This window comes from Plodia interpunctella, chromosome 20, assembly GCF_027563975.2.
Source record: "Plodia interpunctella isolate USDA-ARS_2022_Savannah chromosome 20, ilPloInte3.2, whole genome shotgun sequence".
Classification (NCBI taxonomy): Eukaryota; Metazoa; Arthropoda; class Insecta; order Lepidoptera; family Pyralidae; genus Plodia; species Plodia interpunctella.
This window is the reverse complement of record NC_071313.1, coordinates 1,814,363-1,840,208: the sequence shown is the minus strand read 5'-3', so window position 1 is coordinate 1,840,208 and position 25,846 is coordinate 1,814,363. Positions and strand designations below refer to the sequence as shown.

At 37.9% G+C, this 25,846-nt stretch overlaps 1 protein-coding gene across 2 annotated transcripts; it reads left to right on the top strand.

Annotated features, from left to right (window-relative positions):
* Positions 1-328: 328 nt before the first annotated feature.
* Nup58 (Nucleoporin 58kD) lies at positions 329-11,138 on the top strand. 2 transcript variants are annotated; one of them, XM_053760368.2, is made up of 13 exons: positions 330-579; positions 765-1,228; positions 2,014-2,118; positions 3,491-3,541; positions 3,901-3,975; positions 4,134-4,264; positions 4,910-5,048; positions 5,398-5,541; positions 6,094-6,170; positions 6,662-6,743; positions 7,734-7,865; positions 9,189-9,272; positions 10,458-11,138. In XM_053760368.2, exons 1-13 carry the CDS (start codon positions 503-505, stop codon positions 10,571-10,573), a joined length of 1,677 nt encoding a protein of 558 aa, XP_053616343.1. In that variant the 5' UTR covers positions 330-502; the 3' UTR covers positions 10,574-11,138. The 2 variants fall into 2 exon arrangements, with proteins under 2 accessions (XP_053616344.1, XP_053616343.1); XM_053760369.2 differs by lacking the exon at positions 3,491-3,541 and having other exon boundaries at positions 329-579.
* Positions 11,139-25,846: the final 14,708 nt, after the last annotated feature.

Here is a 25,846-nt window from a genome sequence, read left to right as displayed (position 1 = left end):
ATGCTGATTTAATCGAGATGACAATAGTTTTTTTGATATAAGTACGGTTGACATTTTTGCCTATAACTTACCTCTTTGACAATAACCAACCAAATTGTGATTCTTATGAAGATAAGAAAAAATATTATACATTTTTAAAATTTAATTTCCGCAATACATAGCTTTTACAACCTAAAATATAATTATATAATTTAATCTATAGAAATGTACTGTTTCTAAGCTAAATATCACGGTACGTTCATGCCATCCCAATAAAAAAAAATATAATATTTGACACTGACAGTTTACGTCGTCGCACAGGCGGCTGTGCTGTCAAAGTGATTGAAAAAAGTTTTTTTTTTTGCCTTGGCGTTTCGTCGTTTGTTCTTGGCGTCCATGTCCATGATGTTTATTATAATATAAATCATTTTTTACATCGTGAGTTCGTACCTACCGCTAAAAAGTGAGAATCACTGTAATTAGTGAAAATACGTCATAATATTAGGTCTTACGTAGTTACAAAATGTCGTTTTCATTTGGTACACCGTCTAGTGCTCCCGCCAACACGGGACTTTCTGGGGGTTTTAATTTTGCTGCCAAGTAAGTTTTTTCTTCATTATAACCTCTGTTCGTGGCCGAAAAAAAGAATAATATATTTCTAATGTCTTCTTTTTTCAAAAGACAAACAGGTACTGTCGTTTATAACCTACAAGAGATTTGTTAGAAAACCGTTGAGAGTACATTTTCTTTGTAGACAAGAGTATTGAGCAAACTCTAATTTGTAGGCCAGCTACACCTGGATTTGGATTGACAGCGACCACTCAGGCCTCGACTGGACTTTTCGGAACACCGGCAACTTCTGCGCCTACATTCGGGTCTACTGGATTTGGTGCTACTACAACACCTAAGTTTGGGGCTACCCCAGCACTAGGAACTACACCTGCGTTTGGAACAACCCCGGCCTTAGGGTCAACTCCTGCTTTTGGAACTACCCCAGCGCTGGGAACAACTCCTGCCTTTGGAACTACTCCAGCTTTGGGGACAACTCCTGCTTTTGGGACAACCCCAGCATTGGGGACAACTCCGGCCTTTGGAACAACACCAGCATTAGGGACAAATCCTGGTTTTGGAACTACACCAGCTCTTGGTACTACTCCTGCATTCGGAACCACTCCAGCTCTGGGTACCACTCCGGCCTTTGGGGCTACCTCTACTGCTCCAGCATTTGGGACTGGGACACCAGCTTTTGGTATGTTATTTTTCATTCTTCATTTATAACTAGCTTAAAAAGTAGTTATTTACATATTTTCCTTTCAAATCTTAATACCTCATTTTAACCATTTGTGAGTTAAATGTGGAACACTGATTTGCTAACCTAGAATTACAATGCTATCAATAAATAAATTAGGACAAATCACACAGATTGAACTAGCCAAAGTAAATTCGAGACTTGTGTTATGGGATACTAACTCAACAATAATATATTTTATAACATATAGATGAACATCCAAGACACGGGCCAATCAGAAAGACCTGGGTTTGAACCCGGGACCTCTCGGTTCAGTGGCAAGAACTTTACCACTGCGCCACCGAGGTTGTCAATTAGTGTTCCACATTAATTTTCATTATGGTGGAAGCTCACCCTCCAGTGCTATAGTTTTGTATACAACTGGAACAAGAGGTTCTTACTTAAAAGTCCTTTAGAAATTTTGACGAATTCTGTCAATATCTACAATAATACAGTTTTAATGTGATTGTGTACGGATATTTGTCACTCAATAATGCAAAATCTGGGCTGATTTTAATGAAATTTGGTGCATATACATACATATATTCACACCTGCTTCCCATGGATATTTGTGGAAATTGTGGTTTTTGTCTGGGTAGGCAAAGACTATGATTTCCACAAAATTTGGTACATGAGTAGACTATATCCTAGAATAGCACATAGGGAACATTTCATCCTGAAGATGCAGCTAATATTATATATTTATTGCAACACTTTTCTAAATGTTAATTAAATTTTATTTTTAGGTACTGCCACTTCCTCTGCATTTGGCTCGACAAGCCTTGGCACTGGATTGGGTGGTGGGGGCCTGAATTTTGGGGCCAGCTCGAACATTACTGCACCTAGCACAGGTACTCCTACTTATATCTTAAACTTGTAAACTTTGTGAGAACTCTGGAATTCCCCCTGTCGTGTCTGTCTGTATGAATGTGATAAACTCAAAGACAACAAAACTGATTTTTCATCGATAGACAGTGTGATACAATTTGCATCAACGGTAGTGTCAAGGTTCTGAAACGATACTCCAGGTATCTGAAGCAGGTTTAAGTGAATAATGTATTATATTTTACCTGAGCAAAGCCAGAACGGGGTGCTAATGTTTGTTGTGTATGTACTGGATATCAATTACCTACATTGGAGCCTGGGCGTAATATAATCTGGAAAAGCTCATAAAGAGTCAGCCTCACGAAAGAAGTCCTGCAGACGCGGCGCTACAGTCGCTGACGACAATAACGTGGATGAACTGTTATCTGTAGGCACATTGCCGCGAGATTTTCCGGCGAGGACGATAAACCATTTGTTCCCTAGATTTCTGTAGGGTTTGAGCGCCGAGGCTTCCTATATAAAAACACGGAATTTTGTATACATCTGCACAGTAATTGTAATAATAAACACCATCAATTATTCCAGTATAATGCATCCACACCAAAGTTCTCCCCATGTCGGTCCGTTCATCCCTATCACTCAGACGTTCCAAATGGTAGCGCCATCTCCAATCCAAAATGTCATACCTCTCGAACTCAGTCCAATTAGGTGCGAAGAAGAACACACACAAAAAGTAGAATTAAAGAATGCTAAAAGGAATTGCTATAAATACCTTGAGCCATCCTGTGGTGAGATAGATTTTCAACAGATGTCATATTTTTAATTTTTAATTATATTTATTGTGCTAGTGTAGTGAGATCATTGAGTGTAGTAATTTTATCTTATTTTTTCTTAAATACCTATATAGTAAAAAAATTTGCTTAGTTGCAGTGTAGGGTTTCCCAAACTATGGGTTAAATATTAAGTGGGCAACAAACAAAACTTAGTTTGATATTTGAAAAGTAGTTTATTCACATTGGTAACATTTTAATTTCCATTTATTAGTATCGGAACAACAGTAATATTGGAGATGTATGAATTTTATACTTCCTTTTCTCTAAGGCGGGATAGTGGTGAGTCCCAAGTTTGAATCCTTGCAAATGAGTCGTAGTCCAGATAGCTTTGGGAAGCACTGGTTTAGTGTATCAATTGGTCAACCAGATTTTCATTCAATTCCATTTTACTCTTGGAATGGGAGGACAATAAACATGTGAATTGTATTTCATTATAATTTGTTAGTTTCTAGTTTATACCCTGTATCTCTTATATTTGTTTAATTTTTTAGTTTTTGATATATACTCATTCGAATTTTTTAGTTTTTCATTGCTTTTTATTTCAAATTTTGTTTTTGTTTTTTAGGTTTAAATTTAGGGACAACTTCAGTTACTGGTACGCAGCCAACTACATTAGGTAAATGTTAAATACTGTAATAATGAATTTTAGATTTCATTTGAAATTGATTAACATCGAAACACAGATTCTTTATTTCTTTTATCTTTTTATCTCAAGATTATTTATTTTAACAAAATTATTGGCATCCTTTGTTATAAATGTTTAAGTGTTTGTTTGTCTTTCACATATCTTTAGGTCTCCTCGTACAACAACCACGGGAGAATATGGAGTGGTCCCATTCTAGGGCGGAACCACACGCCAATAATAGCACTTATTTAATAACAGTGTTTATTTGTACTACACCATTATTTTTTAACCATTCCAACATAATATGTATCTAGACTTTTAAATTATCATAATTTATATTTTTATTTCAGTGACGCCAAGTTTAGGCTTAGGTGGTGTCGCTCCGACAACTGGCGTTGGGACGACTAATGCCACAGATGCCAAATGTGAGTAATTCTTACAAATATTGTGGGTTGATAAATTGTATGGACTTGTGTAAAATAGACTTAGATTTGTATTGAGTATAATGTTACGTTCTGAGTGTTGTTACGTTGTGTTATTGAGTATTGTATATATATAACTTGAATATTTATTATATTTGTAGCGGAACCACCGAAGCAGACGAAGCTGCCCAATGAGATATCAACCACAGTGGACTCTTTCAAAGAATTTGTGAAGAAACAGAAGTCCCTCAGTTCAGAAGTGATGCGCGTGTCTATCAAACCGTTGCATAAGGTAGGCATTTTCATTTCACTCGTCATTTGTCATGTTCTGCTTCTTTCTGATCTGTGACGTCGATTTTACTATCTGCCTGACGTCAATTCGCCTTGGGAATGCCATTGTTGTCTATCAGCTGTCTAAGCTGTGTCCCTTAGTCGTACGGCATCCACGGGAGGATATGCAGTGGTCCTATTATGGGTCAGAACCGCACGCCATTTTTAGTTTAAAGTATTTTTTAACTTCTTAGAGGCAAAACATAGTGATATTATAATTATCCAACACCAATGATTAATTATTGATTGATTATATATTTATTTGATTTTCGGGGGTTTTACAGCGAAACTATACTAACTAAAATATAGAGTAAACTTACATATGTTTCAATATATAAAAATTATCCGTTTATTAAAATGTTATATACTATTATGATTGAATACTAATAATGGTAAGCCCTTCTGGCATGATAGGGACTAACATTGCTTAAATGAGTTTCTTTCAGCATTTCTTCTCAGCAGTGGTCGTCCCTATATGTTAGTTTGTAGCTTGTGAGAAAAGAATATAAAATTTAACGTAATAAAATGCCTGTGAAAGTCGTAATTCTAATTTCTAAGGGGGTTAGTTGGGTACAAAGTGTTTACATTGACAATAAACACAAATCAGGTGTCTCGCGAAGCGGAGTCGACCCACCGCCTGGCGCTGAGCGAGCGCGGGAGCGCGACGCGCGCGCGCGCGCAGACCCGGCGCCTGCGCGCCGCCGCCGCCGCCGCGCTCGCCGCCGCCGACGGCCTCAACAACACCGGTACCGTACTCCACCCGCTGTTGGGACGGCCGCAGACACCACCACACGAACTACTTTACTGGGGTTGCAATTTTTAACACATTCCACCGCACTGCTGGGTAAAGGTTTCGCCCATATCCAAAGATACTGCTCGCGACACAACCACATCTGGTACACTGGAGCTGAAGTTTTTTAACCCATCCCACCCCACTACTGGGTTTAGTTAAGCTGATTTTATTTTAGTCTCTAGAACAAACAACACATTCATATATAGAGTTTTTACCGTATGCTCAAACTTTAAAATATAATTGTAGGCAGCTTACAACCTGTCACTTTACAAGCGTGAAATGTGAAAAATAAATACATTCAGGTCTGGAGCTGGAGAGCCCAGCGCCGCCTGTGTACGTGAAGGAGTTAGTGTCGGAGTTGGAACAGCAGCTGATCTCGTTCCGGAGGCAAATGGACGTCGCCGACAAGCAGATGCAGGCAGAGCCCAAGTTACTCACCGAACAAGGTCAATTGTATAAACTACTAGCTTTTACCCGCGGCTTCGCCCGCGGTTATTTTCCGGGATGAAAGATAGGTCCTTCTCCATACATCAAACTACAAATATGGAATATTTTAAAAGGATTGGTTGATAGATTGAGCGTGAATAGGTAACAAATAAACTTATTTTCACATTTATAATGTTAGGATAGTTCAAAAATTAAATATATATATACGATTAGTTAGGATTACGATACTCTGTCTCTCTCATTTGAACTTTGTTGTCGTATTTTAGGGCGGAACCCCACGACCAGACCAGAAAAACAAGAGTGTAATAACACTTTTGTTTTTCTGGTCTCTTCCTCAGCTAGACAGCGTTGATGTCCAGGATTTAGAATATTTAGTTATCAGACCCCTTTCTTCCTCGCTTGATCTCGGCTATATTCAGGGCTGTGATGTCGCGAAGCCCGAATTGAGCATAAAAATACACATTTTATGGTTTTGGCTGTGATTTTATGACCATATAACAATAGATAAACCAATTTGTGAAGTTAAATATGGGCAATATGTTTCGCTACAGAATTAACTCTGGGAATCCGCCGCATGCACGAGTCACTAGTGGCGCTGGCCGGACGGCTGCAGACCGTACATTCACAGGTAATTCTAATCCATAAATAGGACAAATCACACAGATTATAACGAATACGTATATAGATATTATCCAAGACCCGGGCCAATTACAAAAATATCATTTTCCATCGTGACCCGACCGGGTATCGAAACCGGTACCTCTCCGTTCAGAGGCAAGCACTTTACCACTGCGTCCCCGTGTTGTTATAAAAAGTGTACCCTGTGTGTTATTCCAGTGTTTATTTTCTACCCGTGTACCAGATTTCATAACAATCGCTCCAGTAGAAAATGCGTGAAGAGGTAACAAACTAACTTACTTTCGCATTTGTAATATTAGTCGGGATGGGATGAATAAACTCAAAAACTACTGATACCGTACCGATTTTGGCGAAATTTGACGAAACCGTTACTTTCTTGACAGACTGTATAGTCTAGATTTCATTATTTCACTATGTTCATATATTAATTAATATTTAATATATATTTGACTATGATTTGTTTAACTATATACTTAACAGGTGGAAGCGCAGAAGGAGCAGTATCTAAATCTGAGGAAATATGTACTCAAGGACCCAAGCAACGTGTTTGACACTAAATCTTGTAAGTTTTATTATCTGTACTAATACTAATAATACTGAAGGTATTTGACATAATTTAAATGCATATAAAACACATAGAAACAATACAGAAAGAGCAAAAGTGGACTTATCCCAATGTGGGAACACTTCCAGTCAACCAGTGGTTAGTATGTACACGCTAATCTCTGGAACTGTTGCCATGATTTTAGAAATATCTTAATAATTTAAATGAATGAGAGAATAGGTGATTATGCTACACTATTATTTGAAAGTATTATAGTTTTAATTGGACGCAGTTGACCACAATTTATCAAAAAGAGAACTGTGGCTCCCTAATCCTTATACATTGTGATTCAAATTCAAAATTCTTTATTCAATTTAGGATGATATACATCACTTATTGACGTCAAAAAATTACTTAAACTAAGTCTACTGCCGGCTTCCAAAGCGCAGGTGAAGAAGAAGCGGCGCAACAAACTTCACCGCAGCCTTTTCTCCAAGGACGTCAATTAACAAATATAGGTTTTATACATATATTAAAAATTAGTAGGGCGAATTTACTTCATTATTAAAAATGTCAAAACTACATTTTGTATAATAGAAAGCTGAGATAGTGTTTAATAAAAACTTATTTAGTGTCGCATAATCTAATATGGTTTATTTTTAGTTTTCGCTATTTATTAGAGATTTATGAAAAATATGTTGGTACACAAATATGTTGGTATAGAGCACCGTATTCTGGTGTGCAGCTAGATAGCAAATAGGGTGCTCTCGGCTCACTAGGCCCATAGGTGATTATGCTACACCAGAAAAATAAAATAAAAATAAATCTATCTATTATACATATAAAGAGGTAAGCGTTTGTGAGTTTGTGTGATGTTTAAGGCGGGTAATCTCCGAAACTACCGAACAGATTTCAAAAATTCTTTCAGCATTAGAAAGTATTTTAAATTAAATATTTTAAATTATATATTATATATTATAAATGCTTGGTAAAATAAGTTATTTGTAGACAGCACCAGCCTGGACCAGATACTGAAAGACGCGGAGTCCTCGAAGAAGAAGACGAAGACGAGCAACTTCAATAATTCCAACGACTTCAGCTTTGGCAGCGCTGTGCTCACTGATCCCAGGGCAGCTTTAGGTAATCATCTACATAGTATAAAACAAAGTCGTTTCTCTCTGTCCACTGTTAAGGATCATTAAGATCTAGATAACGTAACGGATTTTGATGCAGGTGTTTCAATAGAGTGATCGAAGAGGTAGGTTAAGGCGTCGTTTTAAAAAATTAAATTAAAAAAAATATTCTCGAGTTATCCGAGCGAAGCCTGGACGGGCGGCTAGTTTCATACTAATTTATAGTTCTATACCACAGACCAAATGTAGATGACGTGGTTCAGCAACTTGTGCACAGATACAATGAAAGGTGCACATAAGTCTCGTCCAAAGGCGAGACTTTCGTTTTCTGCTTCCCCCACTCGTCTGTCTCAGACCCGCGTATCGTCATATAAGGTTTGTCAGATAGGTTGTATATAACAAATCCATTTAAATAGATGCTTGAGTATTTTCAAAAAACATAGTTTCTTGCTTGTAACAGTGGGGTATGTTGATTAGTTAAGAGCAGGGACCGGACAAGCCGTTCGTTTGCTTAATCCCTTGAAAAGCTTTCCCATATTCTTATCTTACCTGTTCAATGGCTAACCCAATCCAATCACTATCCCATATGGTGAGCTAGCTAACCCTTTCAAAGGATTTCCCATATGATATGGCTAACTCTTTGGAAAGGGTAACCCGTTCGTTATAGCGCTTACCCTGTTCGGCTTTCCCCTGAAATGCCTGCGGGGGAGAGGGGTGTAGTTTTCATCACACCCCGCTCCTGTGCAAATTTGAGTAGCTCCGTGTGTGAAGGGCCTAAAAGACACGAAACGACACATTGAATCGTGTTAATAATAACGCACCGCTTTACCGCACGCGCTTAGTAGGTATTTGTTGTGCATTGCAATTTATTCAAATTAAGACCGTATGGGCTGAGCTTAAAGCAAAAATTAGCCTGCTATCTGAACGGGCAACCCCTTCGTATGACTTACCTCAAAGAAGGGGTTTTGCAGGCGTTGATATAGCGCTTACCAAAGCAAATTGAACGGGTTACAGCACCGAACGGCTTTCGAAAGCAAACCCCTTCAACACCTGTGAAAGGGATAGCGGTCCGGTCCCTGGTTAAGAGTACCTACTACTCTCTAATGAAAATACTGTACGTCGGCGTGAGACGAAAGAGATGAATTAATTCAACCGAACTGTCATGGTCTCGATAGCTCAGTGGTCAAGAGCACTGTGCCGGATATACAGGGGCGCGGGTTCAATTCCCGCTCGATTCAAGATTTTTTTCATTTCATTATTATTTTCAAAAATAAGTTAAAAAGGCATATGTGACATGTATATAACAAAAAGTATATATTTATTTCCACAGGCAACATTCAACAGTTGGCGGGCCCAACGCCATTCAACTATTTGACAAATACGTTATCTCCGTTCCCCACTGCAGATTGTAGCGGTAAGTATTGGTCTCGTATTTATTAGGTCGTAGACGCAGAAAATTATAGACTTCGAAAGTTAATTCCGAAAAAAAAATCCTTAACTAAAAAGTTAAGGAATTAATTTTCTGAAAAGCTGAAAAAGAGTTGCGTTGCGTTGCTTTGCATTGTATTGTAAACCGAATCTGTTAAGTAAATAGCTGAGAACATAAAAAGATAAGGCAGATTTTTTTTTAAATTTATCTTGCCATAAAACTCCCCTTTTTATTATCTCAGTGGATAGATACGTCCAAGGGAAGCAACGTTTGTATGGAACATTTTTTCAGAAAGTCATCCCTTGACCACTTTTTTGTCTTTCGCGCATAAGTCTTCAGCTTAAGCATCTATGAGCGCAAGTGCCTATGCGCGCTAATGTCTTTCGCGCATGTGTCCTAGTTTTCTAGCGTAACCATTATCAAACAAATGTTGAACGCGCTCTCTATACTGCAATTCGTAGTCCATACTCAAAGACATTTTATATTTAATCTATTTTAATCTTGAATTATATGAATCGAACAACATTAATTTTGCGAATTTATCGCCTGCACCTTGTCTACATTCTGACGCGGTTTGTAGAAAACTAGCAACGAACCAACTCGTGCAAATCGTAATCGGTATAGGACCCGTCGTAATCGTGTGTCGGTAGTGGATGGGGCAGTGACAGCGGATGCTGAGGATTCGTCGGCGCATGTGAAATGAACACTACTGCTACTATTATTGTTATTATTCAAGACGCCATGCGCGCACCAACCTGGTCTCGGGGAAGAAGAAAACGGCTCAGCATATTCTTCTCTGTTTCTTTTTTAGTGGTCAAGTCCCTAATTGTTGTAGACGTCGCCTCTTATTCTATACTTGGTCTACAAGTTTACCTCGTGCTTGCAATACCTATTACTTCAGACGCTGTGGTACATGCCGGAATATAATATGTTTTCGTCCGTTCACCAAGAAAAAGTGAATTGATCAATTTTGCCCACTTAATTGCTACTTGAGCTATAAAATGAAATCATTAGGAGAAACAGAGAAATATTTTCGAATAAGATTAAAAAAATATTTTTTCTGTTAAGGAATATAAAATAATTGTTTTCCGCTAACAATTTTCGACGGATACATTCACGCGGTCGTAGTAGCTGGAATAAGCTAATGGTGGTATGATTGTTATTCATCAGGTTCTGGTTGGCAGCCGACGTCGCAGCCACAGCCGACCCCTACAGTGTCGTTCCCCGCGGCTCAGGAAACCAGCTTCCAGCTCCAAAAACCGCCAGGCAAGCGCGGCAAACAATGATATTGGCGGTAGGCACGCAGATGCCCTGAAAAAATAAGTGATGCTTAATTGTGAAAACAGTGTACTTGTTTGTGGCAAAAACAGTGATAATTTAAAGTGGAAAATTGTGTATTTTTAGTAAAACATTAATGAGAATCGAACTTTTCATTATAGAACGATAGGTCATAGTAAAAATGTCCAATAACTGGCCATTTTACGACTTTGGTGAATTAAGACAAGAAAATGTTTTTCGCACGCCCATATTTAACATTTTTGTGATAGCTTTGTATAAACTATATTTTACACTATACATAAACAAACATAGATTGTAATTAAAACAAAACAACATTTGATACTTATTTTTACTTTTCACTAATTATATTGACTATGAAATTTAGTAACTGGCCGTAGTCAATTCAGTTAGTGGCATTATGAATAATCTGTAATAATTTTACATTTAAAGCAAAATAAAAGAGTTAACAATGGCACTAACCCTTTTAGCTGTCTTTAAATGTATCATGATCTAAATTCTAGATAGAAATATAGAGAAAATAAATGAGACAGCAAAAAGTTTGTTTAAAATCCATGTTTGCCATTTATTTCTGGAGAACGGAAAAACAAGATAATTATAACAAAATTTTTAATAATTAATATAATAACAAAAAAATAACATTAAAATTTAATCATCATCAGATTCAAAAATGATAGACATGGTGAAATCTGTGTCACTATCTTCAATTACGAATCGGTCTACGGTATCTTCAATTAATCCGTCTCTTTGCCGATAAGTTTCTTCTAAAATTATGACATGATCGTCAAAACCACGCCAATCTTCCTCTGTGACTTGAGTAAGCGCCAGCTCTGTAACTTCTTTTAATCTTTTTAGGGAGAAATCGGAAGTAATGTTGTGATGCCTCACTATTATTTTCACTTTTGCCCATGCCAACTCAATAGGATAAGGATTAAGGCACATGTATTGTGGCAGTCTTAATACGCTATGGCGTTAATTCGTCGATTTTGAATTTTTTTCTGCAGGTTTATGTAACTGAACCAAATCAAAAAGCAGATCTTTTCTCTTAGTACTCTTTTCTTAGTAAGTGAAGCTTTTACATTGTTCTTGGTTAACCATTCCATAACCAGAATTTTGTTTGGTTTGCCAGAAGTGTGGTTGTTATCTATCCACGTTTCGTCAAAAAAAAAAATTTCTCGATCCTTGAAAGAAAGAAAGAAAACATTTATTTGCCAAAAACATGAGTACAAATATACAAATTGATGTCAAGATGAATTAAACCTACATGTTTTACCGAATATAGGTATGCAAATATAAATAAATAAAGAGGAGCATGCTATCCAAACAAATAACATATAACAAACAGAAAAAAGTATAAATAACAAAAAAAAGAATTATAATGTATACTAGCACTAAATTCTATCCAAGTCTATCATTAAAGAAATCATTTAAAGTATAATAACATTTATCAGTTAATAAAGACTTGAGGTGCTTTTTAAATAGATTTAAATTTAAGCTTTTATTAATTTGGAATTTAGTTGTAAATTTTCGGTGCCATACATACTATGCTATTACCGAGTAAAGCAGTTTTTGATGGGTGCATGCATAATCGATAGATATCTCGATGATTCCTCATTACAACATCAGCTAGACGAGGGAATAAATGGACGTAGTTAAGCAGAAATGACAATCCACACAAGATCATTTTTGAGTTGCAGGCGTTTGAAGTTTGAGCTTTTTCTCTTAAGACAAAAATATTCATCTTTTAAAATTTGAACTTATAATAAAATAAATGGTATATATTTTATTTATCTATCCAATAAAGTGCATATTTTGCAGTACATTCTGAGATATTTAATGAAATGTGGGTTAAGTCCTAACAATTAAACTCAAGTTTCAAGTTTGTTAAGACAGGCCTTTTTTATTTATTTATCAGAATGGACTCATAACTACCCCTAGACTAGTACATAAGTTGTAAAAAAAACAAAATAAGTAAAAACTATTAATATATATATATATATATTTCTTAATCATTAAGCTTTTACAACAATTTAAAGAAATTAAAAAAAACGATCATTTTTTTTTTTTTAATTTCTTTACGCGCGTCTATCATTCATCCTCCTGTAAATCGAAGTCAAGAGTTGGACCATATCCATCGACATCCTCTTGGATATTGTTGTTGCCCTTTAAATTTTTATAAAAATAATGACAATCTTCAGGAATTAAACTGAACATTGATTTTAGATCATCGATCTTTGCCTGAGGAATGAGTTTTCCTTGTGGCCAAAGAACTTCAAAATCTTCTGAAAATTGAACTACAACACCTTTGTCGCTACTATTGCACGTCACTTAATAAAACACACACTGCTACTGAATTCATTTATTGAAGTGAGAGATTTACTATAAGGATTAACAAAAAAGAAACCATACCGCGTTTTAAATCGGTACAGCGCCATCTAGGGTCACATTTGTGACTTAAACTTAAACTCCTTGCATATTGAGACGGAATGCAACAAATACAAACAAATAGTATAAGAATAATGATAAACAATACAGTATTACGTCTTAATTTTTTTAATACACAATACGTCTTAATACACAAAATTGAACAACCTTTGTTTTTTTTGACAAATCCAGCGTTTGGATATCCCCATTTTCTGATGTCATAGTGATTAAGTATTTATCTTCTTTGGTTAATAGAATTTGCTTAGTTTTAAGCCAGTTGATTTTATCTTTATTAATGCAATTTTTGCGGTTAACAATTTTTTTTTCTATTATTTTTGTGCTTAATAAATCATGTGTATTCATTCTAGTGACGATTAACGGATTATTTTTCTTAGCAAATTTCATAATTTTTATATATTCTTCTGCGGTGTATATTCGCTCGTGACGCTTAAGCTCACATTCAATTTTGCTGAAATCAGTATCATTTGGTAAAAATGAATGGCCGGTCTCTAAATATTTAAAAGTTATTGTTTTGAGATTTGGGTGACTGTTTAGGATTGTTTTTAACATAAGAGTTATTTTAATATTTCTGTTTTGCCCCTCGCAGCAGTCGCTCCATAACACTAAATTTTCTACGCCATTCCTCAAATCATTTTTAATGAACTTAACGAGGCACGAACCAACTTGTTGGGCTCTTCCGGCTTCCCCTTCAACCCAGATATTGCACCGTCCTTGATCGTTAGAGCCAACGTGGATTCCAGCATTATAAACCCATAACTGCCGCTTATAAAATACTACGTTAGTAGGAATACGAGGTAAAGGTAGAGTCTTTTCGAGATCGTAGGTAACGCATTCAAATTTAGGGTCTATTTTAGTTCGTGCCATGCCTTGCGACATTTCATTACGAAGACGTTCCGCTCTCATTTGATGTATATCTTTTTTCTGGATCAATAATTCCATTTCTTCTGGTACATTACACTTATTTATCTCAAGAGCCAATGTACCTATCGCATTTCTTGCAGGTGTCCTTCAAAGATTTACACCGGAGATTAAAATTCGTATAAAATATGCGTTTCAGGGTAGCAAAAGAGACGTATTTCATCTCGCTGCCGTGCACTTTTTTAAATTCCGTGATATAGATGTCGTACACTTTTTGGACCGTCATACCTAGTTTTAAATATTCCGTGCCATTGTTTCTTTCCCTTCTATAATGAGATACGTATTTTGGGAGGGAATTGATGACATTTTTCACAAAGTCTATATCTTCTTCAGGAGTCTTATTCCAGCCACCTTGTTTTTTACCCCTTTTGTCTTTATAAGTTTGCTCTGTTCGCTTTTTGGCCAAGCATATATCAACTCTTTTAGATGATATTTGAAAAGTATTCAAAAACATTCAAAAACACCTGATTTGCGACTGCCATTTCGGCCGTTTTTATGAAACGGTCTTGTCGGGCTGTGTTTACAATAGTGGAATCTTGCGCAGAGGAGCTAGTTTTTCGAGGGAAAGTACGTCCAAAATGACATATCGTTTTATTAATCATCAATAACTTTAATATTATTCATAATAGGAACATATTTTTTTCTTACAACTTTGCGTATATTAATTGGTTAACAGGAATCATATAGATTTTGTCAGAAAAATCAACATTTACATAAATATTTAGTATTAAATGAAGATCAAGAAAAATCCGTGTCGTTTTGTCCATACGGTATGGACAAAACGACACGAGTCGTATGAACTAAATGACATACACAGCCATCAACATAACAAAAATGATAAAATAAGAGATAACAATAAAAATTAATTGCACAATTCGCAAACAAAATTTTTGGTACGCTTTGGCAAATCAGCACAGGCTGCGTGAACCCAACGACTGCACCGCCTGCACCTCAACCACCTGGATGGCTTTGATGAAGATTCAGGGGCCTTATTCTGTTCCTGGGCCATAATCTCGCCAACCTCCGGTTCTATTGGCATCGATGGAAGGTTCTGATCCTGGATTGAGTCTGAGTTATCATCTGTGGAAGCTATTGGCATATTTGTTGTTTCAGCTGGTTAAAAAAAGTGATCTGGAAATATGTCTGGATTAACTGGCCAGAGTCCAGTGTTTTTGAAACCATTGCATGCATTTTGAACTGAAGCAGTCTTTCCATAAGCTTGATTGAATAAATATCCGATCTGAAGAGCTGTCACCACTCTTCCTGGATGATTTCCAAGCCAGACAGAAATTTCTTGGTTAAAATATGTCTTGAGCGGTCCATAAAAGCACACATCGAAGCACGTTCAAAGCTTCGAATGACTTATGGCTGGTATGGCCATTGACAATAAGAAGGACAATAATTATGACTAGCTTTTACAAAGCTTTGAAAATGCTGGAGCCACTTCACGAAAATTTCAGTGGTCATCTACCCGCTTTCTTGAACTACTTCTACCGTACCAGTTGGTGCGTCATCCACGAGCTCGTTTTTCATATATTTCCTTGGGAAAATCATGAAAGGAGGTACATACGACCCAGCTGCGTTCATGCAACACACAACTGTCACACCCGCTTGTAATGGCACCTACTGGCTTCCTGCCAGCGGTAGCCAGGATCTTTTGAGGTCTTTGGACAGTAGACAGCCCCGATTCGTCCACATTGTAGATCCGGTTTGCGTTTAATTTGTGTTTTTATGTATTCTTGATGGTTATCGAAAAACTTTCTTACTTGAGGTCTATTAAAAGCTTGGCCTCTGGCTGCGGAGGTAGGCTCCGGTTTTCGTAAAGATATGTCTTTATAGCGTTTTAAAAATCCATCTAGCCACTCCTGGCCAGCTTTACCCTTATCTTTATTAAAGCTGTGTGAAAAGCCATTCTTTTCAGCCAATTCGAAAGCGAGTTCTTTGACCATTGTACGCGTTAATCCAAACATGCGAGTTTCAAGTGGCTTGATGTGCTCAACCAATTGTCTCTCAATTTTAAGAGGAAATGTTAGCTGAAATCGGCCTAAACCTTTTGCTGCAGGTGCAACTGTTTTATTTTGTTCCAAAGCATGCCGCATTAGTGTAGCTTGTGGCACTTTGAAGGTCTTAGAAGCCAGAAGCCAACCCATTTTTTTTCTCTTTAACAGCTTCAATAGCTTTTTTCATCGCTTCTTGACTCCATGTTTGCCGATTACTTGTCCTCTTATAATTTCGGGGCATATTGTCATTCTGTAAATTAAAAAGATTTACGTAGCTTTACTTTAAAAAAATTCTTACCACCATCTCTACGGTCAAAATGACGCAATTCGTTTTGCCCATAGTGGTTGTATGTCATTTTGTACATAGCCTCAAAAAATATTACGATTCGAAGAATAATCTTGTTGCAGTGACAATAATGTTTTAAATTCTACGCGATCACCTCAAACACAAAATGCTTCGAAATATAAAATTATAGGACAGTAAAATAACAAAAGAAAACTTACCAAAAAACAAAAACAAATGACCACTAACAAATTTCTTTCCAACCTCAAAACACAAATGTCAACATGGCGTCCGTTCTGTATTTTAAACGGCTCTCAAAAGTCCAATGATATATTTCCGGTGTAGGTGCTTCTTGATTGGCTAACTTTTGACAGTTTATACCGCGCAGTTTTTCAAATATCACTAATGTGTCATTTTATCCGTATATGTCATTTTGGACGTACTTCCCCTACGTCTCCTGCTGTTCGCCACCTTTCAGTCCACAATATGACAGTATTAGTCTAAAATTTTAAAAAATCGGTAATAAATAACAATTTGGACTACTACTGCACAACAATGATAAAAATTACTGGTTATTACAAAAATCACACATCTCCTTTGAGTATCCATGTCTGTGAATAAATAAATTGCAAATAATTACGCATTTTTTAACTTACACTTATACCAAGTTCATCCGATATATCGGTATTGCTGACACATTCGCGATGTAAATTTACTATTTGGTGTTTTAATTGTTCTCTTAAATGGTAAGGAGCCATGAATGTGCTAATTATAATATAATTTATAACTGTAATTATTTCAAATACGATTAAATCAGTGACAGATAACAAACGCGTATAGTCTGTGTTAATAAACTCGTAGGAGATAGTCGTTATGCAATCTCTACTACTGGAACATAATTATTGATAATCTAAAGAGTTTTCATTGCGAATTACATTAATATTTAATAATGAACAAAAATAAGTTTGTTCGTCGATTGTAATTTCGTAGAAAATGAATACACTGAGGAAAAAATATATATATATAACAAATACGAGAGTCAAATAAGTATAATTATTTTTCTGCAACAAATGGCGTATATTTCGACCATTTTGTCGATCGAAGTCTAGCCGATCTGTGTTTAACCAGGCAAATTCGTGCTACCTATTTACTATGAAATATCACAAAAGTCGGTTCATTTAAAATTTAGGACTTTCTTTTAATAAAATATTGCATTGTTGTCAATTACACGAAGACTAGGTAGTCATGCAATCACCCTCTACTAGGGTTGCTTATGTAAATCCCTAAATACTAAGTATGTATAACTAAATAAGTTCGTGTCAGCACTTTTAGGGACTTGCATAGAGCCCGAATGCATTGCTGCATTGGACAGACTGTTCTGGTCGTAAACCTCCGACAGACGTCCCGTGTAATTATTACAATCTAATTTTTGTAATTAATTTAAATAAATAAGTTTAAATCTCATTAATTTTTATAACTTTTTAAAAACACTCCCATACGTTCCCCAAACAAGTCTGGCGCAGCCCGGTCGGTAGGATCTTCAAAAACCGAGACTTCTGTTTTCGCGTTTTGGACTAAAACTCGTGCCAGCGTAGAAAAATTCGGTTGGAAAAGCGGTGTAGAGATCCTTCGAACCAAACATTTGACTTACGGGAGTGAGTGAATAGTGTCTTCGCAACGGCAAGAGATGGTGTCGAGTGGCTTGTAAGTAAAACTCATTCCCTCATTTTCCTATTTTTCCATATTTTCTATTTCGTGTAATTTCGAAGGTTTTACATTAAACGAGCAAATAATATTTTTGCATAGTTACGTTAGTTTATTAATTCAATAAAAGTTCATAAATAAATTACATAAAAATTAAATTGTAACAGAATATTTGCAGTTATTTGTATAAGTACATACATACTTAAGTTATATTATTAATTATATAAAATGGCGCAAGAGCAACCAGCTATGGAGAGAATTAATATAATTCCTAATGAAATGATAAAGCTTATTCCTATTTTTAAGGGTGATAAAAGACAGTTAGGATTATTTTTAAGATAATGTGAATATATTATAAACAGGTACCATGGGTCAGAGCTTCAAAATGTATACCTTATGCATACTATCACCAGCAGGCTAGCGGACGAGGCCGCAGCGCTTATCAGTGAGCGCGAGGATGTTTTGGCTTGGATAGAGTTCAAGGAATTGTTAGAGCAACACTTTGGGGATCCGCGTTGCGAGGAATGTATTTCTATTGAATTAGAGTCACTTAAAATTAAATCAGGTGAAAGTTATTTAGATTTTTGTAGTAGAATACAAACTGTCAGATCAATTTTAATGTCGAAGGTGAATAAAATCGAAGATATACAATTAAAACAGAGTAAAAAAACGATATATGATAACACATCTTTAAACGTTTTTCTTTATAACTTACCGGAACATCTTGTAAGAATAGTAAGATTTAAAATGCCCCCATCACTAGAAGCGTTAAGCATTGTTCTTGAAGAAGTCAATTTTCACGAACAATATACTGCGCGAAATAAATTACATAATAATAGCGGAGCATTTAACGGATTTAATAAACAAAATTTAAATTTCGGAAATAAATTTAAGGAAACATCATTTCCATCCCAATTAACTGGTTCCGTACAAAAACTTAATCAACCTAAATTTAATTTCGGCATACCATTAAAACACCTCAAAATTTCATGAAACCCCCAGCAGTTTGGTTACAGACCCCAGTTTTCTAATGTGCAATGTGTCAATTCTGATTCTCAAGCTGCATACGAAACGGATAACCCAACCAGGAAAAGTGCAACCCTTAACAAGGTAAAATAAACTTGTAACAAACTGAAAAGAGTTCCAGGCTTCTATTCAGACTTATAGTACAGATAATTATTAAAAAAGACGATCACATAGCAATGACATCGATCTTTGTCATCTTTTCAAGTTCCTGCCGCAGTCTGTCATGCGATGCAAACGGTACCTTTCTCAGAGCATTAACTCTAGGCTTGACCTCCGGGTTTATGTTGATATGACATTCTCCAGGAAGACACCCAAGACCGATAAAAACAGAATTATTACATTCAACAAGGTGCTTTAAATTAATATTTTGTGACTGACTTGACTGTAATGGAAATGACGGTGACTGACTTTGTACTGGACTGGACGTTATTTTACATAAGACAGTTGGAGAATTTACATTTGTAATTATAAAATTAATTTGTCTCGACATTTAAGAATTATTCAATTGGAATTTACACCTACACATTTAAGTTTTGTTGACCTAGTACTTCTATACTATTACCAGTGTATGACTTAATTTTAACATTAGTTTTAGACAATGACTTATTAATATTAAGAGAATCATAAATACTCTTTGACATAATATTTACATCACTTCCAGTATCAATAATACAGTTTATTTGTGACCCATTTATATGTAAATTAATTGACCATTCACTTGACAGAGGTTTGGATGACTGAATATGACCTATGAACATTTCATCTTCTTCTGACTGTTCTTGTAACTCATTATTATCTGACTGTACATACTTTACCGACTTTGACTTCAATGACCGACTTACTTAGGTCTTCGAAAGATACCTGTACAGGGACATTTCTCAGGATTGGAGGGTAATAAAAATATATCGGTAAAATATATGGTACAATTAGATTTATTTATTATTACGGCCAAGATTTGACTGTAGTACTAAACTTACTATTCAAGCATACGTGCTTAATACAATCACTACTTTCCTTCCTAGTAGGGAAATAGTTTCATTGAACTGGATTGAGCTAAACAATATTTGCTTAGCTGATCCACAATATCACACGCCTATCAATTGATATCTTATTATGTGCTGAGGTTTATGGACAAATAATTAAAAATGAGGTTAAAACTGAGCCTAAGGGAACACTGGTTACTCAAAATACTTCGCTCGGGTGGATTCCGTCAGGTGTTTTTTTTTTTTTTTCATAGGCTAGAATTTAATATATTGGGCGAATAATAGTCAAATATTTGTATCATTTATATATGGGCTCAGTTTGGGCTCCCTGCTATTTTTTTGCTAATTGATACAAAATTTGCAGAGAGTCCCACCACAGAGTATGTGGTATGTAAAATAATAATGCTATATGGTACAGTTTTACTACAAAGAAAAAGTTTTGTGATACAAGGTAGGGGTGAGAAAGAAGAAGACTTTATTTATGACCCGTTTATGGTCTTTAGGTTTTGTATGATTTTATTTATATGAGTATTGAGGGTCTTCGTTGTTTCATCTTTTTGGGCTGATTGTAGGAGATCGAACTCCTCAATCTGATGGCTCTGGCACGCCACGACGTAATCGTGACGTGTTTTTGAGAATATTGGGCACTTCGTCAGTAAATGTTGTACGTCCTGTGTTGTGGTGTCGTCGCAGGGGCACTTGTCATTGTCTGTGATCTTAAAGCGATGGAGGTACGCCTTATGGTATCCGTGACCAGTTAATATTTGCGTAAGGGCAAAGGAGATTTTGAATGCGCTAAGGAAGGAGAAGATGTCTGTTAAAGAGGGGAAGAAGGCTTTGGTGGTGGCACCCTGCGTGGCCGACTCGTACTCCGCCTGCCAAGCCTGGAGCGTTGCCGCTTTTAGGAGTCGCTTGGCGTGGGAGAGTGGGAAGAAATTGACCTCGGACGCTGTCTTTTTAGAGGCCGCCTCTTTGGCTGTCGCGTCCGCGATCTCGTTTCCCACTATCCCAACGTGAGCCTTCGTCCACACAAAGTCCACCACCTGGTTCCTGGACCGCAGCAAGAACAGATCTCTGTGAATACGATTCACGAGATAGTCTGTGTTGCTGCGGTCCTGGATAGCCTTTATAGCGGATAGTGAGTCTGAAAAGATCTTGGCCGAGGAGTGGTCTCGAAGACGAAGCCACTCCAAGGCTTGGGCTATTGCGTACAGTTCCGCCATGAAGACAGTAGCGGTTCTGCACAATTTGAATTTCCTGGTCACGGATACCCCCGGCAGTCCCTCCATGATGATGACAAATGCCGCCCCCGTGTCCCCATTGTCGTGTTTGCTCCCGTCCGTGAAGACATTGGGTGCCTCCGGGTTCATGAGGTAGTCGGTTTCCTCCTGCGTGGTCGCCGTGCTGTAGTCTATAGTGACCCGCTCGGCTGGATGCAGGAGGTCCCTAACCCGGACACGCCGGTACAGCCCAATGTCCTCAGGGAGGGAGTCCAACATACCGGTCTGCTTGATGCGGTGTGTCTCGCGTATCTCGTCAACCACCAAGTGTAGCGGCGGAAATCGTGCCAGTGCGTCGGCTGCGACGGCAGATATTGTGTGGAATCCGCGTATTGCCATGATCGCGAATTTCCTTTGAAATGACCGGAGCGCTCGGCGGACCAGGTGATATTTTGTTGCAGACCCCCATATCCCTGCCGCATAGGTAATAATGGGGGTCACGACCTGTCTGTAGATGCAGTCGATATTTTCTGGGTGGACGCCCCATGTGGGCCGAACGAATCGTATAAGATTTTTGTACACTTTGGTCGCTTTGTGTATAATGTATTTCGTGTGGTTTATGAATGTGAGTCTCTTGTCTATTATAACTCCTAAAAGTTTGATGGTGTCAGAGATTGGTATTTGAGTGTTGTTGATGCGGATGATGGCGGTCTGTGTGTGTTTAGTGAATGAGATGAGTTTTGTTTTGTCGGGACCAAAGTGTAGCTTGACTCGTTCGCCCCAGGAATGGATGTCCTGTAGACATAGCTCGGAGATCTTTTCCACCTCCTCACGTGTTCGTCCCTCAACGATCAGCAACACATCATCCGCAAATGCTTGGATATGTGCGCCGTCAGGTAGGGGCAACGTGAGGAGTTCGTCCAGGACTATGTTCCAAAACACTGGTCCGCAGGCCGACCCTTGGATGCACCCCTTGGACATCTCTTTGGACGCCGTGCTGTCGGCGTAGTCCAGGGTTACGGTCCTGTTCGAAACATAATTCCGGACGATACGGTGGATATTCTTAGGGCATTTGATGTGCCGAAGCCGCCGAAAGAGTGCCGGCCACCAAGCATTGTCGAATGCTGCTTTAATATCCAGCGAGACTGCTACAACTTGCTTTTTGTTATTCTTGGCGTTGTTTATAGTCTTTAGGGCCAACTCGAGAGCGTCTGTAGTAGATGTTTGTTCTCTAAATCCGAACTGTCTATTGGAGAGTGTTTCTTCGCGTTCCGCTTTGTATGAGATCCGTTTGATCAATAGCTTTTCTAGGACCTTGCCGAACACGGGGATGAGTCCTATAGGCCGATAGGAGCCGAGCTCCTCCATATCGGTCTTGCCAGGTTTCGGGAGGATCCTGACCACTGCCTTCTTCCAGGTTTTCGGGAAGTATCCCAGTTCCAGGCACCTATTGTACAGATTGGTAAAAAATTCAGGATACTCATCGAATACCTCCTTGCAGATGTCTGAGGTCAAGTGGTCTCCTCCCGGGGCCTTCTTGTGACCGATATGTGCCAGGCATTCCCGGACCTCCTCGGCCGTGAACGGAAGGTCATCCTCCGAGTCCGGCAAGTCATCCATTCTGTTCCGCATTTCCCTTTGACAGCTCGTTGAATCCGGGGTATCATCAGGGTAAAAATGGTTGAGAAGTGCATGGGCGGTGTTGGGGCTATTGTCTGTGTATGTGTTGTTGATTTTTAAAGTTTGTGGTGGTCTTCTGAGAGGCGATTCTTTGATGATGCGGTTGGTGACCGCCCATACATCCTCTTTCTCCTGTGTGTCGCAGAATTTCCGGAAATGTTCCGTGGACGCTTTCGAGATAGCCAGGGCGTAGTTCTTCTTTGCCTCCTGGTAGTTGATAATCGCTTCGCCGAGCGGTCTGCTGGCTCTTTTTAAGTAGTGTAGCCTGTGATGTAGGCGGATACATTCCTTTTTCATATTTTCGAGGTCGTCTGACCACCATGGGTTGTGGGATTTAGGGCTTCGGTTTCGGTGGAAAACCCTGCTGCAGACCCGTTGAATGTTGGTGGTAAGCTGGTCCACCACGCGGTCCAGCCCTTCCCCAGAGAGAGCGGCAACGTTTGTTTGACCCACCAGCGGGGCCATGACTGGCACCAATTCCTCGCGGAATTGTTTCCAGTCCGCCCTATAGGTGGAGTATTTGAAAGTCGAGGAACTTTTTAACTTGTTCATTCTGTGGGGCGGTTTCAATACGTAGGTGATGCCGTTATGGTCTGAGGAGGGGCAAACCGCGCGGTCGACGCGCCAGTTGTTAACACTGTCAGCAAGGTTGTGTGAGGCGTAGGTAACATCGACAATGGAGGAGCAATGTTTCCCATGTCTTATCGCCTCAAAGGTGGGTTCATCGCCTACATTGCAGACTGCCATGTTGTTAGATGCCATGATGGTGGCCACTTCTTCTCCCCTGTCATTCGCATCGCGATGTCCCCATTCCTGATGGCTTCCATTGACATCGCCGCCGACCAGCCGCAAGGAGGAGTTGGTCGTCCGCAAGAAGTTGTTTAATTTGGGCAGTGTGGATTCCTTGTCTGTGTCGGGTTCCACATAAATTGAGGCGACATCCAGGGATCTGGGGCCAAAGTTGATGCGGGCGACGGCTAGGTTCGCGGTGGATAGCTGCGTGACGCCAATGGCAGCCACCGTGGATTTGGTAAGGATGCAAGCTCTGACTCGGGAGCCATTTGAAAATTGGTAGACATTAATTCCCAGTGGGGGCCTAACTTCTAAGCCACTGCCCACATAGGGTTCCGATATCCGATTCATTGCGATGCCTAATTTTGCAAACTTTTACTAATGGCGTTCAACAAAAACTATGTGACACGGCTGCCGGGTCAAGCGCCATACGATTACATGACACGCCTCCTGTGTCTTCAGCCATATGGAAAAGAATACAGTATTTCAACCAGTTTTTACATGTTTTAGGCTTACATACTTTTAGTTGACATTCGAAATCTAACGCGAACATACAGAAACGTTGTTTCAAGTGATTATAAGTGGCATAACAAGTGTATTTTTGAAAATGGAAGGTAAGTGACATTTCTAATGAAGGTGTGCAAAACCTTTTGAACTTATTTTTAAGTCCTAATGGTTTGAATAGTTTTATAGGAATGTGGGCTTGACTAAATGAGGTTTTAAGTTAGTTCTGTAATTATTGTTTTGGTTTTGCTCACAAGAAATTTCAACTTATTTACACTACGTAATGATAAACTGTCAAGTTTGATTTAGTACTTAATAGGTATATATTTATTAAAAATACTAGCTTTTTTCCCGCAATTCGCCCGCGTTCAAATTAATACATTGTCTAAGCTTAAGTTGATTGTACTATTCCCGTTCAGAATTTCATCCAAATCAGTTCAGCCGTTTCAGCGTGATTGAGAACAAACATCCAAATTCACAAAATTACAAGCATGATAACTTCCGCATTTATAATACTACTAGTATGGTTGTCATATGATACATTAAGTCATTAAGACGACTAGTGCAGCGAAACTAGCGCCACTCGTCTATAAATTCCGTATCATATTTTAAAAATCTAATCCCATAGTGTCATAGTAAATAACACATAGTATTTTTCGCAGTTTCATATTTTTTCCTTTCAAAACCGCCGAGGGAAATTGATTACCGCCAAAAGTGGCCACTTTCGGCGGTAATCAATTTTTCTCTGAATTTACCAAAGGAAAAATTATCAAACTTATATGTAAGTACCAAAAATACTATGAGTCGTTTACTAGGGCACTATGGAATAAGATTTTTACATTTTAAGAAAAAGAGTAAATAGACGGGTGCCTTCAATCTCAGTCATTCAAAATCCTAATTTGCTTAATATTGCCATTATACTCTAATTACCTATTGCCTATTATTGTTTAAGAATTACGGCGAAAAAGAAAGTACATTCCCGAGACAGAAACTGAAACTCAGTGCGAATCTGATGACGAAATTTTCGAGCCAAATTCGCAAAAGTATTTACTACACAGGGACAACTTCGAATTTACACAAAATATAAAAACAAAGGATATTTTTATGTGCCCAGAAAAAAATATGGTACATAGTGCAACATGTACAGAAAAAGTAATGGTGGATAGAGCAATTTGCACAGAAAATACAATGGCGGGCAGTGCAAAGGATATAGAAAAAAATAAGGAAGATGAGGATCAGGTCCCAACTATCTTGGACATCCATGGATGTAAATATTTTGGCCAGTTGGTTTCAAATGAATTGCTGCGCTTCAAGCCATATGACAGAAATATAAAAATGCAGCAAATTTTGGATATGATAAGAAAATAATTTTAGTAAGTAGGTACAATATAAAAAAAATTAGAAAAGAGTTTTTAATGAAACTAGGTTTTAAATGAAAACCATATATTTAAAAAAAGTTACATATGCCGGTTCGATCAATTTGAGCGGGAAATTTAAGTACACAATAATATTTCCAAGTATTTTTGCATTTGGCGAACTGAAATACATAGATCAATGTAGTTTTCGTTCAGTAACAGACATTTTTGCAGTAACCTAAATGAAACCGTATACAATTGAGTTATGGTCAATATTTTTAACACTATCCCGCCATCCCGCTCAATGCAAATCGGATCATCTTAATCTTTTCTACTGACATTGTTCTTAAATT